Source organism: Zalophus californianus, chromosome 7 (genome assembly GCF_009762305.2).
Source record: "Zalophus californianus isolate mZalCal1 chromosome 7, mZalCal1.pri.v2, whole genome shotgun sequence".
NCBI classification, from domain to species: domain Eukaryota; kingdom Metazoa; phylum Chordata; class Mammalia; order Carnivora; family Otariidae; genus Zalophus; species Zalophus californianus.
This window is the reverse complement of record NC_045601.1, coordinates 112,106,643-112,120,877: the sequence shown is the minus strand read 5'-3', so window position 1 is coordinate 112,120,877 and position 14,235 is coordinate 112,106,643. Positions and strand designations below refer to the sequence as shown.

Genomic DNA, 14,235 nt, shown 5'->3' with positions numbered 1-14,235 from the left:
GGTGTAAAATGTGGGGGGTCTGAAGTCTGTTGCTGCTGACCACTGATACCATCTCCACTAGTTCTCACACCACTAGTCAAGACCACCCTGAAAAGGGGGGAACTCAAGCTTTCAGATTTAGAAAGTGCTGCTACCCTTTGATTTTCTCTAAACATAAGCTTCTTCATCTCTAAAATTTATCAAGCTTGGAGTAACACACAGGCACCAGGATTTCAAGTGACTGTAACTAAAAGTCTAAAATGGAAATGAAATTGCTACCACAAGTCTAAAGTCTTCTTTTGAAGTTTATTTCAAGAGTGCTTGAGAACTTTTCTAACTATTCTTGATACAGATTCCTTGAAAGTATCTTTTACTTTAAAATGGGAAACATTTACACAAGTGGAAATTCTCTCATGGTGACTATAATCTGAGTTATCTCATGGGATAAAAATACAACTCCAAGTATTTGTGTGTGTGTGTGTGCACGTGCAAAACCTAAGTTAAATTTAAGAAGAATTTAAGAAAAAAAAAGTGATCATGAGAAAATTCAAGTCATAATAAAACAACTCAAACCATAAATATTCTTACTGCCTATATCTATCAGTAGACAAAAGAGCTCTCAAAAAAATATAGGGTTTTAGGGATTAAACAACATAGCAGGTAACAATACTTTTCTTTACATTTGTAATTTTGGATGCATTTTACAAACACGAAAAAAAAATTAAGCATTGAAGTTCCACAGCTAGGCAGAAACAAGCCAATTATTCGAAAGGAAAGCTGAGGAGAAATGGAATAGGACCTGCCGCCAGCGACACAGTGCCAAAATCTGAGCAGTGCTCGGCTAATTATCTTGTGTTTTTCTTTAATTGCATTATGTTCTTAACCATCCTTTGTTGAACTTTCTACTACATCTAGGCTGAGATAGTTGTTCACTCCTGATGGGTCATTTGGAGCCACACTTGGTTCTCTGCCCACCACAATCTCTTTACCTAATTCTGCACCCCAAATCACCTTGTACTCCCTAACCTGACTTCCCTGAAAGATGTGTGGCTTCTCCGTTCCAGCAAGTGTGGCATGACAAAGGGCTTTCTTGACAACTCCTGTCTTCCCTAACTCTCCCATTATCTCCACTCCCCGCAGGCCTTCTTTCCACATTTGACAGTACTGGTGCTCAAACACACCAAACACAAAACAGCAACAGGAAATAACCCAGGCAGGAGACTCTATAGAAGAACACTGGCTGTGTGAATCAGATCAGCACTTTGGTTCTGGCTCAGGCATCAATTTCACTGTTACTTTAGGCAAGTTACTTATAAAGATCACAGAATGAAAACTTCTAAGAGCTGAATGGGACCTTCATCTTATGTATTTAAAGAAAAAACAGTTCCTAAGCTTCCTTCTGTGTGCCGGACGGTGTTGGACTCAGCCCTCCAGCAGCTCATCATCTCATACAGACAAGTGCGTATCAGACATAAAATGCCTCCACAGATGAGGATTCAGGAGGGCTTCTTTGTGAACCCCCTAGTTTACCAATGAAGATACTATCAACTATAGGTGGGAAGATAAAGAACATATATGTCAAAGAGTTTTAAAAATATTAAAGTTCCAGGGGCGCCTCGGTGGCTCAGTTGGTTGAGCGGCTGACTCTTGGTTTTTTGGCTCAGGTCCTGAGATCAAGCCCCGCGTCAGGCTTTGCCCTCAGCGGGGAGTCTGCTTGAGACTCACTCTCTCCCTCTGCCCCTCTCCTTGCTCATACTCTCTGTCTCTCTCCCTCTCAAATAAATAAATAAAATCTTAAAAACAAAAGAATCTTTAGAATGGAAGCTGTGATATGCTCCCTGCTATAAACATGAAGAAACAATATTGTCCTCTTTCCCAAAGTCTAAAATCTGAGAGACACAAAACAAAGTATAACTCAGCCTGAACAGAAGAAAAACTAACTTTCAAGGCAGAAATACCTTCATAGTTAAGATAAAACTAAGCATCAAAGAAACGGTCTGAGTGCAAGTTGTTCAAATACTCTAAGGAAAAAAATAATTTCATTAAAAATTAATTCCTTTCCCCAGGTGTATGTACAAAACTAGTCAAAACCACCTTCCCAGAAAGACTAACCATCACTGGTAAGTTAAACCATCCTTTGGATCCTCTTTTGTTTTTTTAAAGGAGGAAAAAAATTATTGTAATTTGGTTAAAATCCTCAGGATATGCAGCTCTAAGAGTTGAACCTTCCAGTAACCAATATTAATAAACTCAAGAAAAAGTATCTGTGTTGCCCTTAATCCAGAATAGAACCTCTCCATAGTTCATGAAAAGTCCCAAAGACACAGAAGCTACACCCAGGGGAGAACAAAGAAACAAAGAAATTTGGTCAACAGTTTCAAAATAAGTGTAACTATCTTTCCAGAAGAATCCAGGAAGACGTCTGAAATTTTAGACCATGTTTTCCTAACAGTGAAGAAATGTGATAAAAGAAAATAATGGTATGTTTGGATAACATTTACTTAGAGAATAACTAACCTATCATTTTCGGAGCTGATAGGGAAGTCCTAAGCATCCTTAGTATTGATATTATGGATTTTGCTATCTATATAGTTAAAAAGTCAGAAAACCAGCCTGCTATTTCATCATTTCTCAAGGTTAGAAGTTAGATAAAAGATTCCCAGACATTTGTATAGTCTCTTCCTCGAGATCCCACTGAATTATCCCAAAATGAATAATCTAACATTTATGAGTAATAATTACAGTAAATCTATCAACCCAGAACTGAGTGTGCTCAGCTGTTTGATTACTCCCTTTCATGGTAATCTCACGGCTTTATTATAACCCAGGTGTGACACCTCCAATGACCAGCTGGTCAATTCTAAGCTACCACTAACTACATGAAGTGTCCAAAGCAAGTCCTCACTCCTGCAAAAATGTCCCAAGCCTATCTCTATAACGAATCCAGTTATAGGGCCCTATCAACACCTCAAATCAAAGCTAGGGCAAGAAGGGAGAAAAATAAACTTATATGAGCGGATCCAACAATGAGGACTTAGAAATTCTAAAATTACGTTACCCATCTTGTTACCTCTCCCCCTTCCATCCTCCCACCCTCTGTCTAAGGCTGACCCTCTCCTAGGACCACTCTCTAGCACCTCCAATCTCCTCCCAGATCTCTCTCGAGCTGTTCCCTCTAGCTGCCATACTATTTCTCTACTGCCTTTCACTCCAATTCACACGCTGGATGGTCAACATATTATATTTACTATCTTTTCAAACCCATGCCTAATTCCCCATTTAGCCAAGCTTCTGCCCAGACTACTCACCAACCGACCACAATTTATATCCTCAAGTTTTCCCTCAATTCTCATTCTTCTGATTTCCCAGCATCACTAGATACCAACGACCACCCTCTCCAAATAAAAGTTCTCTCCTCTGTTGGCTTCTATAACCCTACCCCGTTTTCTCCCTACCTCTAATTCTTCTTTCTCTACCTTCAGCCCCCCGGCTACTGGTCTTCTCCAAGTCTCAGACTTTTACTTCCTTCTCTACACTCTACCCCAGGTCTCAACTCTTTCTTCACTAGCTCTGACTGCTTTCTAAACACCAATAACATGCTTCCACTGCTATCAAACATTTCTCTGTGCATTCATTCACAGCATCTATACAGCATCTTAAATGTTGAGGATACAAAGATCAATAGACCTTACAAAGATCATCTCTGCCTTCAGACCAAAGACAAGTTAACAAAAATGTTTAAAACAATGTGATCAATGTGATAATTCCTACACAGACATAGAGAGATGAGGAAGAACACAAATAATGATAATTTAACAACGGTTTCCTAGATTGAGTTCACAGACATTCTTTGCACACATTATTTCAACTAATTCTTATAACAATATGGAAACAATAGGAAATGTAGGACTAACTGTAAAATTCCTATGTAACTTAAAACCAGGTCATACAATTAATAAGTGACTCATTCAGGATTTGAAGTCAAACTTGTCTGGCTCCAAAACCAATACTTTTTCTTCTATGCACAATGAAAAGAAATCTAAATCTGATGAGTCACGAGAGAAGTCCAGACTAAGGACACCTATTTAAGACCAATCAGTATTCAAGAGAATGTCTGAACACGGTCAAGGAAAAGATCACTCAGGGAAATGACTAACATGGGACAGAACTTGGTACTTAGATGTTCCAGAAACTCTCAAACTCAGTAAGTCTAAAAACAAGCTCAGCATCTTCAGAGAACTACTAAATTTCATTAATGCTAAGACACATGTTTTTTCAAATTTTAACATTTCTGAAATTGGGATATAGGCATGATGGTGTGTCAGGGTTTAACTGGCAATACTGTTTACTTTCTTAGTGGTACATAAAACAGTGGCACCTCAGAACTTCTGGTTTCTTAGATTTGATAAAATAAGGTAACTTCCTCCTAAACTTAATCCTCAAATTTAAATCCCTTAAACCACCAAGATCTATTTTTTTAGAATAATATCTCCTTTATACATACATACTTTCCCTTTTCCCTACCACCACTCTAGTTTATGGTTGTACCAACCCCATGCAGGTCAATACCCTCCTCGCTGGTCTCCCTGAACTGGTTTTCCCTGTTCTAGATAATCAAGTACAGCACCATGGATCAAACTTTCAAAACCATCATCATAGTCATGCATCTCTACCTCTCGAAAATTAGCTTCTCATTGTGCATAAGCAAAATCCCAAGCTAGTTTGAAAGACTTCCACAATCTTGCCTGAACTGACCTTTATAGACGTCACTATTTATGAATGCTAGCCTTCTGCTCTAGTCTACCTCTTCTGTTCCTGATCCTTCAAATGCTCTACCTTGTCTGTCAAACGTAACCAGTCCTCCCCTTGGAACACACTCCACCCGATGCCACTCATCCAAGGTCAGGATTCACCTCAGGCTTCATAATCTCCATGAAATCTCCCTCAATCCTTCTAAGCCATATCTCTTCTGAAGTTCACAGCACGTGCTCACCTTTGACATGGTTGTACTTAACTTTTCATGGGAGTATATGTCTTGTTTCCACAAGGATATTAAAAGGATCAAAGGTGGAGACTATATTTTGCATTTGCCCATCATAATTTAGTGGTTCATTACACAGCCGATCTACACAGGTCTGCCTCTCCTCTCCACATCTTTCTGTGTGATGCCGGGCAAGTTACTTAACCTCTCTGTGCTTCAGTTTCCTCATTTGTAAAATGGAGACAATAATGGTACCAACTTCAAAAGGCTGTTGTAAGAATTAAATGATCATGTAGAACTGTTATTGATACATACAAGCACTTTATAAGCACTTCATAATTGCTATTATTTTTATTAATAAGATCACATAAGTGTTGGAAATGTAACACAAGTGTTAGCTATTACTATTATTTAGAATCTCCATGCTCACAGTACCTAAAATAATAATAAGTACATAGCACATACTCAGTGCTGATTTGATGGAGAAGGTCTTAGCATGAGAAGAAGCTCTTCAGGAAGTGTCTATTTCTGATTTGCTAGGGAACAGCTGAAGAAATCTGTCCAGGAATGGCAAGAAATACCTATTTGGGAGTCTACAAAGGCTCAACAATCTCTGGGGGAATCAAGAGGAGAATAAAGGAAGCAGAGCTATATGTTCTTAGACCCACACATACCACATACACCTACAACTAGAGTTTTGTAGCTCATTTTGTAGCTTAGACTGTCAGACGAGGGAGAAAACATCTTCATGAGATGAGGATAAACAGGTACTCACTGAGCATGCCTCTGTAATTGAGGTCCATATCCCGGCTCTCTGATCGAACTTTAATAGCATCCAGAATGGCATCGGGAGACAACAGTCCTGAAGGCCTCACAACGTTCAGAAGTTCAGTGAGGCTCATCAGAGGCAAACGCACAGCCTGCATGATTTCAGCATGATTCTCCTTTGAATTGTGCTTACACCAATTTAACAAGGCTAGGAAGATATCTTTCTCTGGGGCTGCAAATGAATCTCTTAATACGATGTTTAAAAGTGCTGTCTGAAAAGGATAAAAAAAAAATTCTAGTCATTACGGAGCTCAGCCATGTGCATGATCAATCAGCAAAACCTCACAGAACTGTGAGGATGACTTATATCTCAACAACTCTCTTCGACCGTCTTCTTTCTTTAATCTTTGTGCCATGTACTCTCTTGCCCATCACGGTTCCGTGAATAGCCATGGGCATCTAGTACCACTACATCAAATGTCTAGTCTTTCCCACACATGTGCACCTATCTTCAATAAAACAAGAAGAAAAATGGCAATGCGAGGAGCTGTCATTCCATGCAGGCTCTCCAGGAGAGCTTACATTTATAAGTCAGTAAGATACATCTGGCATTTAAAATTCGAAATCTTTTGTTCCACGGTATTATTGCACTCCCATATTTCTGGTTCTCAGATTTCCAGACTGACCTCCAGCAACACTGGGGCAACCCTCAAAGACCTTGCCTCCAAAAAATTAAGTAGGATAATAAGAATCATAGTTTACACTCAGGCCAAAATATGTAGCTTTTCAAATAGGTCTTCTCATTTGAAATATTCAGGTCCTCAGAAGAACATAAAGAGGGAATTAAGAGACCAGGGTTCAGAGAAAGATTTGGGCAAAATAATGGTCTATTTTTTTGAGGCAGCAAAAAAAAAAGCAGTGACTTAAAACATCCAATGACACTTCAAATCTCCTTTATGAATTTTCCCTTTCACAATAAGGAGTTATTAGTTGCACCTCTCTGTTGGAGAGATATAAAACTAAAAAATAGTACAAAACACCACAAAGGAACTTGACACGCATCACTTGGAAAACACCACCCTGCATAGAATCTTAAAAAAGAAAACAAAAGCAATTTGTCTCTCTTTTATATGATCTACATAGAGTCGCAGTAGCCGGAGGCGGGTGGCTAGACAGACGACCTCTTCCAGACCGATGGTTTTTATTTTTTTATTCTTAGTCTATGGCTCTCTTCCTACAGATCTAAGTAACGCGCCACATGCCTGTAAAGTACTTGCAGACGTCGACACACCTTAGAGAGGGAGAGGAAGCCTTCACTGGAGAGCACCTCCTGAGCATTTCTGTCCATAAACATGCAGCACATGCAAGTTAACTTGGGAAGCGAGTAGAGGCTGGCAACATCAAAAGTCATGCAGACATTCTGAATGTTAAGTATGGTGCAGAGATACTCAGAGGTAGAATCCTCCAGCTCTGGAAATCCGTATTTATGAGCCAGGCTCAAAAAGTCCAGCAACACCTCCTCCTTCTCATCTGTCAGTGTTGCCCGCCCAGTGTAGATGTATTTAAGCAGCATCGTGAATGCTTCTGCAGTGGTGTCTTGGAGAGGGATTTCTGCTTCGGGCTGAGATTCTCGCATCCCACCATACAGTAATGCTCTGCACGTGAGAGAAGAAATGCATGAGGAAAACCTCAAATAAGAGTTGCTACAATATTATGAAATCATGCTTATCAGCATCTTGCAAACATAAATTTGTTTAATGACACAAAGATTCAGGTGAAGAAATGCATAGTAATCATTTTAAATAGTTCTCTAAAGAAAGAAAAATAATTTATAAACTATTTTGGATTAATTCTATAAACAACTGGACTAATGAAATATCCTGAGAGCTCAAATATGTAATAAACATTCATTAAGTAGAAAGATGAAAGTGCTCTTTTGAAAGGAACAGTGAAACCCATATAAACATATTAAAGGTCAATAAGGCGGTTTAAAAAGTAAAACTCTGTAGGAAAAGATATAATCAGATAAAAACAATTATACCCAAACAGGTGCCATTCTCCCGTCTCAGACTGGCAGAAATTAAAAATCCAGTTAACTATTCAGTACTACAAAGGCAATGGAATAACAGGTTCCCTCATGCACCGCTTTGAGCCCATAAATAGGCACCCCTTTGGGGAAAGTAATGTAAGTAATTTCTATTCAAATCTAAAATGGGCATAGGGCATACCCTTCAACTCAGTAATCTCACTGTTAGGACTCAATTCTAGAGAAATAATACAGCAAAGTAAAGATACATGTATAAGAATACATAGTGAAACAACGGAGGGCGCCTGGGTAGCTCAGTCAGTTAAGCGTCTGCCTTCGGCTCAGGTCATGATCCCGGAGTCCTGGGATCGAGTCCCGCATTGGGCTCCCCGCTCAGCGGGGAGTCCCTGCTCAGCGGGGAGTCCGCTTCTCCCTCTGCCACTCCCCCTGCTTGTGCTTCCTTTCTCTCTCTGACAAATAAAGTCTTTAAAAAAAAAAAACAATGGAAACACTGAAAAAAATCTTAAATGTCCATCAACAGAAACATAATTTTAAAATTTAAAAACGGATATATACTTCTGTGCAGCTATTACAGAGATCAATGTATACAGTCTTGGAAAGATATCCAGGATATAGTATGTAAGTCAAGTTGCAGACCCAGATGTGTTGCACGGGATTTGTTGCACCATATGTGTGTATGCACATAGGTATATAGAGAAGTATCTATTTATATTGAGAAAAATCAGGGGAAATTCATTTTACACTGTTAACAGAGGTTGTCTCTGGGGAGTGGGATTAGATGGCCGGGAGGGAAGGACTTCCATTTGTTACTTTATGAATTAAAAATAAAATTGGGGATGGGATGGACTATGGATGATTTGACTTCTTTTTTCCTGTCTTTTCAGTATTTTTCAGATTAAAAAAAATCCTATTATTGCTTATCTGCTCATCTAAAAAATGAAAACCATACAATCCAGTCAGGTAATGAATTTGAACTTCTACCTCTATTACTGTAGGAAGAATAATATGAACCAATTAAACCTCCAATCCATCAGGAAAGAAAGGAGGACAAGGAAGGAGTATAGAAAAAGAAGAGTAAAAGTGAGAAAGAAAATGTGTAAAAGTGGGGCGCCTGGGTGGCTCAGTCGTTAAGCGTCTGCCTTCAGCTCAGGTCATGGTCTCAGGGCCCTGGGATCGAGCCCTGCGTCGGGCTCCCTGCTCAGCAGGAAGCCTGCTTCTCCTTCTCCCACTCCCCCTGCTTGTATTCCCTCTCTCGCTGTCTCTCTCTCTGTTAAATAAATAAATAAAATCTTTAAAAAAAGTGTAAAAGTGAAAACAAGAGAATAAGGGGGCAAAAAGAGACTCCCCCTGCTCCTAAGATTCTAAGAGTAGGAATAGCATTTCAATGGTTCCCTCCATATCTGTTGGAATTCTTCCTACCCTCCTCCAGGCCTTGGCATTCCCGATGGCCTCCAGGAAATAGTTGAAACCATCCAGGCAAAGATTCACAAATATTCTGAGTATATTTCCTCATTGGGTTATACTGTGCCTAAAAACATCCTTGAAGGTTTTCATTAATCCAGAGAGCATCCCACCACAACCTTAAAATTACTGGATTAAAGAATACTTTCCTAGGGAGATCTCGCCAAGGCTCACTCCCACTGCAGTGTGATCCATGGTATTTACCTAAATTCTCAAGGCTATAAAAGTAGTTTTGATGAGGCTCCCTTGGAATACTAAATATGAATCCCCAACCTGTGAAAAATTCCCTGCTGTACACGTAGTCTGTCCTCATCTGGGAAATGATAGGCTCTAGGACAACAATTAGGGAGGCTTCTCCTAACTTTCCTTTGCATATGAAGAGTATCAGCAATGAGAATCTAAGAGAGCATTACCAATGACTCTGAGTTGAGCCTAGTGAGCCATCATATATTATAAATATTCAATATCCACAAAGAGACACCAAGAACAAGTTCAGTAAGTGAGGGAAGTATGTTCCATTCACTCAATATGATCTTCAAATTTCTAAAAGCATGTGAGTTTCTTTTGAGACTATACTGATCATCTAAAAGATATCCACACACAGTTGTCTCGAATTATTTTTGAAAAGAGGGAAGGTATATAATATTAACAAATATTAAACGTAAGGCTGAAGAGTTCTGACTTAATAAGGAATGGTCTCTAAAACGCTTTAACAATAATGAGTGGACCAAAAGTAAGAAAAGGGAAACACAAAAGGAAAAGTGTGCGGAGGACAGAGGCTGGTAACTAATAATGACCAGACCAAGGCAGGCTGCCTGGGTGGAGCTGACCACTAGCAGGGTGTGTAGGAGAGGGTCAGAGAGAACTCTTAGAAGATGCTCCTGGCTTCATCTACAGTGGCATTTTATATGTGCAAGATGGGATGTTCTAAAAATGTTTAAAAAGGGGGCACCTGGGTGGCTCAGTCGTTAAGTGTCTGCCTTCGGCTCAGGTCATGATCCCAGGTTCCTGGGATCGAGCCCCGCATCGGGCTCACTCCTCAGCGGGAAGCCTGCTTCTCCCTCTCCCACTCCCCCTGCTTGTATTCCTGCTCTCGCTATCTCTCTCTCTGTCAAATAAATAAACAAAATCTTTAAAAAATAAAAAAAAAAAATGTTTAAAATGTACTAAAAGAGTTCTAGCTGAATAGTAAATATTTCCGAAAGCCTCATCTCACTACAATGTGTGTGACTCCAGATATTGTTTTGTTGACTCGCTTAATTCTGATTGTAAAAATCAAGACTGTTTTCACTAGAAGGTAAGTGAAATTTTCTCTAAGCCACTGGCTTTCAGGTTTTAGATATGAGTTTCCCAGGACAATCCATGATTTTATGCATAGGGACTCTATGGATTTATCAAAGATAAATTAGCACTCAGTCAATAATTCAGTGATGATTCCCTTTTAACAAATATTAGGTAAAATGTAGAGTAATTAGAGCTTAGCTTAACATTCATAACCCTGGAAGTTAAATGTTTGTGTGACAAACAATGGCTACGTAGAAGCAGGATTTTTTTTTTTATTTTTACATTAGTACATAAAGACTTCACTTAGTTTCAGTTATATATCTGCTTAGTTTTAGTTTTATATAACTAAAACTAAATCTCAGTAATTACTTAAATTCCCTTTAATTTGGGGTTGCCAAACTGCCTATCTCATTGGGTTACCTACAGGTCCTGGGCCTCAGTGGTCTGAAACCAAGAGGTAGACATGTTCACTATCAAGTCCAAAGGTCAGTCCACTTATACAACAAGAAGGCTTACTGCCAGCAAATCAGCTTAAGTTCCATCAGTCATCAGCTGTGAGCAGCAGGTGAGGGCCGTAAAAGACGAACCCTGAAAAATATTCTTGAGACCCTGAAAAAAATGGTTGCTGAGGGACAGTCGAGCATGGGAAGCCTTCTCACCCTCTAATTCTCAGATGGCTCCTGAAGGAAAAGGTGATTTTAAATTAAAAAAGAAAAAAAAACTAACAAAAAGTCTACAAATATGGAATTCTTGTAGAGGTTGAATTGAGAGATTGCAAGAATTTATTGTTATGCTTTGTTACATATTTTTCACAGAGGAGAAAAATACCAGTGTTTTCCACAAGTGACTTGAATCTTCAAAAACTAATATACACTTACCGAAAATATTGGCACCTTGCTGCTAAAATTACCCTGTGGGCAGGAAAACGTTTCTTTTCCACAACAAATGTGACGTCGCCATATTCTTCCCCAATCAGCAAGGCACCAATATGTTCAGACAAAATGTGCACATGATCAATTTCCCCCACTGCAGTAAAGGGGCGAAGAGGATGGCTGTTACTCATTTTGTAGAACAGGTGATAGTCGTTGATCTAGGACATAAAGAAGGGATAAGAATTAGTGGGGGGAGCAAAGTACACTTAGAAAATCACATACCATAAACATAGCTAAGTAAGAATTTAAACTACTTTAAAACAAATCACATGAGAGAGACTGCATCATTACTTGCATCTTTATCAACCAATTTATTCTCGGAAGTAATTCAGCCTGACTCCATGAACTCCAGGCCCTTCAGTGTCTTATCACACTAGGAAAACAAACATGCCAGGTCTTCCAACACAAACAGCACTTGGAGCCATCATATTCTAGAAAATCGTGCCCAGTTACAGGTCCCCTATTTCTCAGTACCTCAGGAAGAGGAAAATCAACAACCAGAACTCCTCTTGTGGCACAGATCTATTTAATGAGGTTGGATATAACTATACCCAGGAGAGTCATCTGGGCACAGATCTAGACCTAAATCATAAGCAGAATAAACTAAATCATCAGATTCCAAATACCTTCAGAGGATTTCGTCTGAAAATATCTTAAATACTTTCCAAAAAATTATAATCTTCTAGAGTCACAAAAATAGCCTGACATTTATTAATGAAATCTTAACCCCCTGAAAAAAAAAAGAATAACCCCAATATTTTTCTTAAGACTATAACTTCTAATTCAAACTTGCAGCTCTGATATGAGGTTGCCTGTGCTTACAACATCATTACATTTCAACTCATTTACAGGCACTTCTTTGCTTTTGTATGCAATGCTCTTCTACAGATGTAACTAAAAATTGAAACATTAATTGAAACATGATTAACAGCCTTATATGTTAGAAAGGGGAGTTATATGTTAGAAAGGGGAGTTACGTCCTTGAAAGCTAAAAGTGGTCATATGCTTCAATCTCTCCAGTATTTGCAGGTACTGTTTTTTCAAGGGTAAGTAACCCAGCAAGTGGGTAGGAGCCCTCACTGGCATCTAGGTGCCCCAGGTGAAGACGTGGCTGACAGCTCAGAGGTGTGCCAGCTACCCCTTCATTGCTACGCCTCTACTGCACCAGAGACCAGGGGAACTGAGACAGATGTGCATTCTTCACTAGACCTCCACACCTTCTTGAATTGTCCACTTGGACCACAATTAAAGCTTAAATCATTCTTAATCTTTAAACTTCCACATCTAGATCCATTATTAGCAAGGTGTACGAAAAATTTTATCCCTTTATCCCCAGAATCTGCAGTGAAATATCCTTTCAGTCCAGGTTCCCTAGTTCCTTGCTACTCCATGTCCACCCCCAACAGAGAGAGCAACAGCAAGGACTGTGACATAGAGGGACATGGAGCCTGAGTTAGGCAAGGAGACACCCACCCCAGGTAAGTGGACAAGCTCCTGGCCCCCTACAGAAGTAGCATCAAAGGGATAGCAGCATACTCCCCAAGGCAAATCCCTCTTCTTCAACTACAATCTCCATTTGAAAGCCTTAAAAACCGAATCATCTCCAGTCACCTGTGTAGAAAGACCAAACTCAGCTTAAGAGGATCTATTTAGGAATGTCAGCAAACAATGCATGATTCAATTGTTTAATGCATGATATAACAGTCTAACACAGGAGTTGGCAAACTTCCTGCAAAGGGTCAGATAGTAAATATTTTAGGCTTTGCAGGCTATATAGTCTCAGTATAGACCACTGGAGCCAAAAACAGACATAGACAATAAGTAAATCAATGAGCGTGGCTATATTCCAATAAAACTATTTACTGAAAAGGGATGGATTTAGCTCTCAGGACTATGGTTTGCCAAACCCTGCTCTAACATATCATCAAAGATTGGCTGTACTCTAGACAAAGGATCGGACTCTTTCTGGTTTTTGTTTTGGTTTCTGGCTGGGTTACCCAACTGATGTTCAAAATAACATGGTCATTTCCTGTGTCAGCCATGAAATTCTGAAATCTACTGGTGCCTCACTTCCAAACCTCATTCCTCTTCAACATGAACTCTCACATCACTATCCCATATTTCAGTGATGGTGCATGGCTCTAAACAAAACAGACTCTTTCCCTGCCTGAAGGAATGCATTGCATATACCCAAGTGAATATACTGCTGGTATAAAATTCTAAGCTTACAATTTCATCCAGGTCTTAAGTGAGACAAAATGACTCTTGATGAGAAATGATTGATTTTTGGTTAACTAGCTCAAAGGTGAATTTATAATTCTTCAACTGATACATAATAAACATCAATATTATATATATAAATATCTACCTTAATAGGTTCTCCAGATCTGTACTTAATACATACAACTTCATTTTGCTAAATTTACATTTTAATCATGTTTTTCCAATTGAAGATATAAAGTGAATATTGCCAGGTATAGAAAACAGCCAATTACTATGGGATAAATACAATTTTTATTGGCATATAGAAATAATTTTAATTAGACCAGTGATTGTCAACAAGCTTACACACACTGGAATCACATGCGGAGCTTTAAAAAAGGGGCAGAAAAAGACGCTTGCACCCCACACCAGAAATTGTGACTTAGTTGGCCTGGAATATGGAATCACTCTTCCCAAGTGATTCTAACGAGCACACTGAAAAGGAGCCACTGACTTAGACTCTGTTGTTGTAGTCACATACCTTATTCAGGTGCACAAATACACAAACAAAATATCCACTG

At 39.2% G+C, this 14,235-nt stretch overlaps 1 protein-coding gene across 7 annotated transcripts in view; it reads right to left on the bottom strand.

Annotated features, from left to right (window-relative positions):
* The window catches only part of BTBD9 (BTB domain containing 9), a 437,181-nt gene that overhangs the window by 382,049 nt on the left and 40,897 nt on the right, over window positions 1-14,235 (bottom strand). For 6 of the 7 annotated variants that reach the window (XM_027601879.2, XM_035728511.1, XM_027601883.2 and 3 more), the window contains 3 exons: window positions 11,399-11,610; window positions 7,020-7,383; window positions 5,736-6,000 (listed from right to left, as the gene is read on the bottom strand). In XM_027601879.2, the coding sequence (XP_027457680.1) occupies window positions 5,736-6,000; window positions 7,020-7,383; window positions 11,399-11,610 (841 nt within the window). Of the gene's footprint in view, window positions 1-5,735; window positions 6,001-7,019; window positions 7,384-11,398; window positions 11,611-12,925; window positions 12,946-14,235 lie in introns of those variants that run through there. The other variant, XM_027601882.2, reaches the window with a different exon arrangement.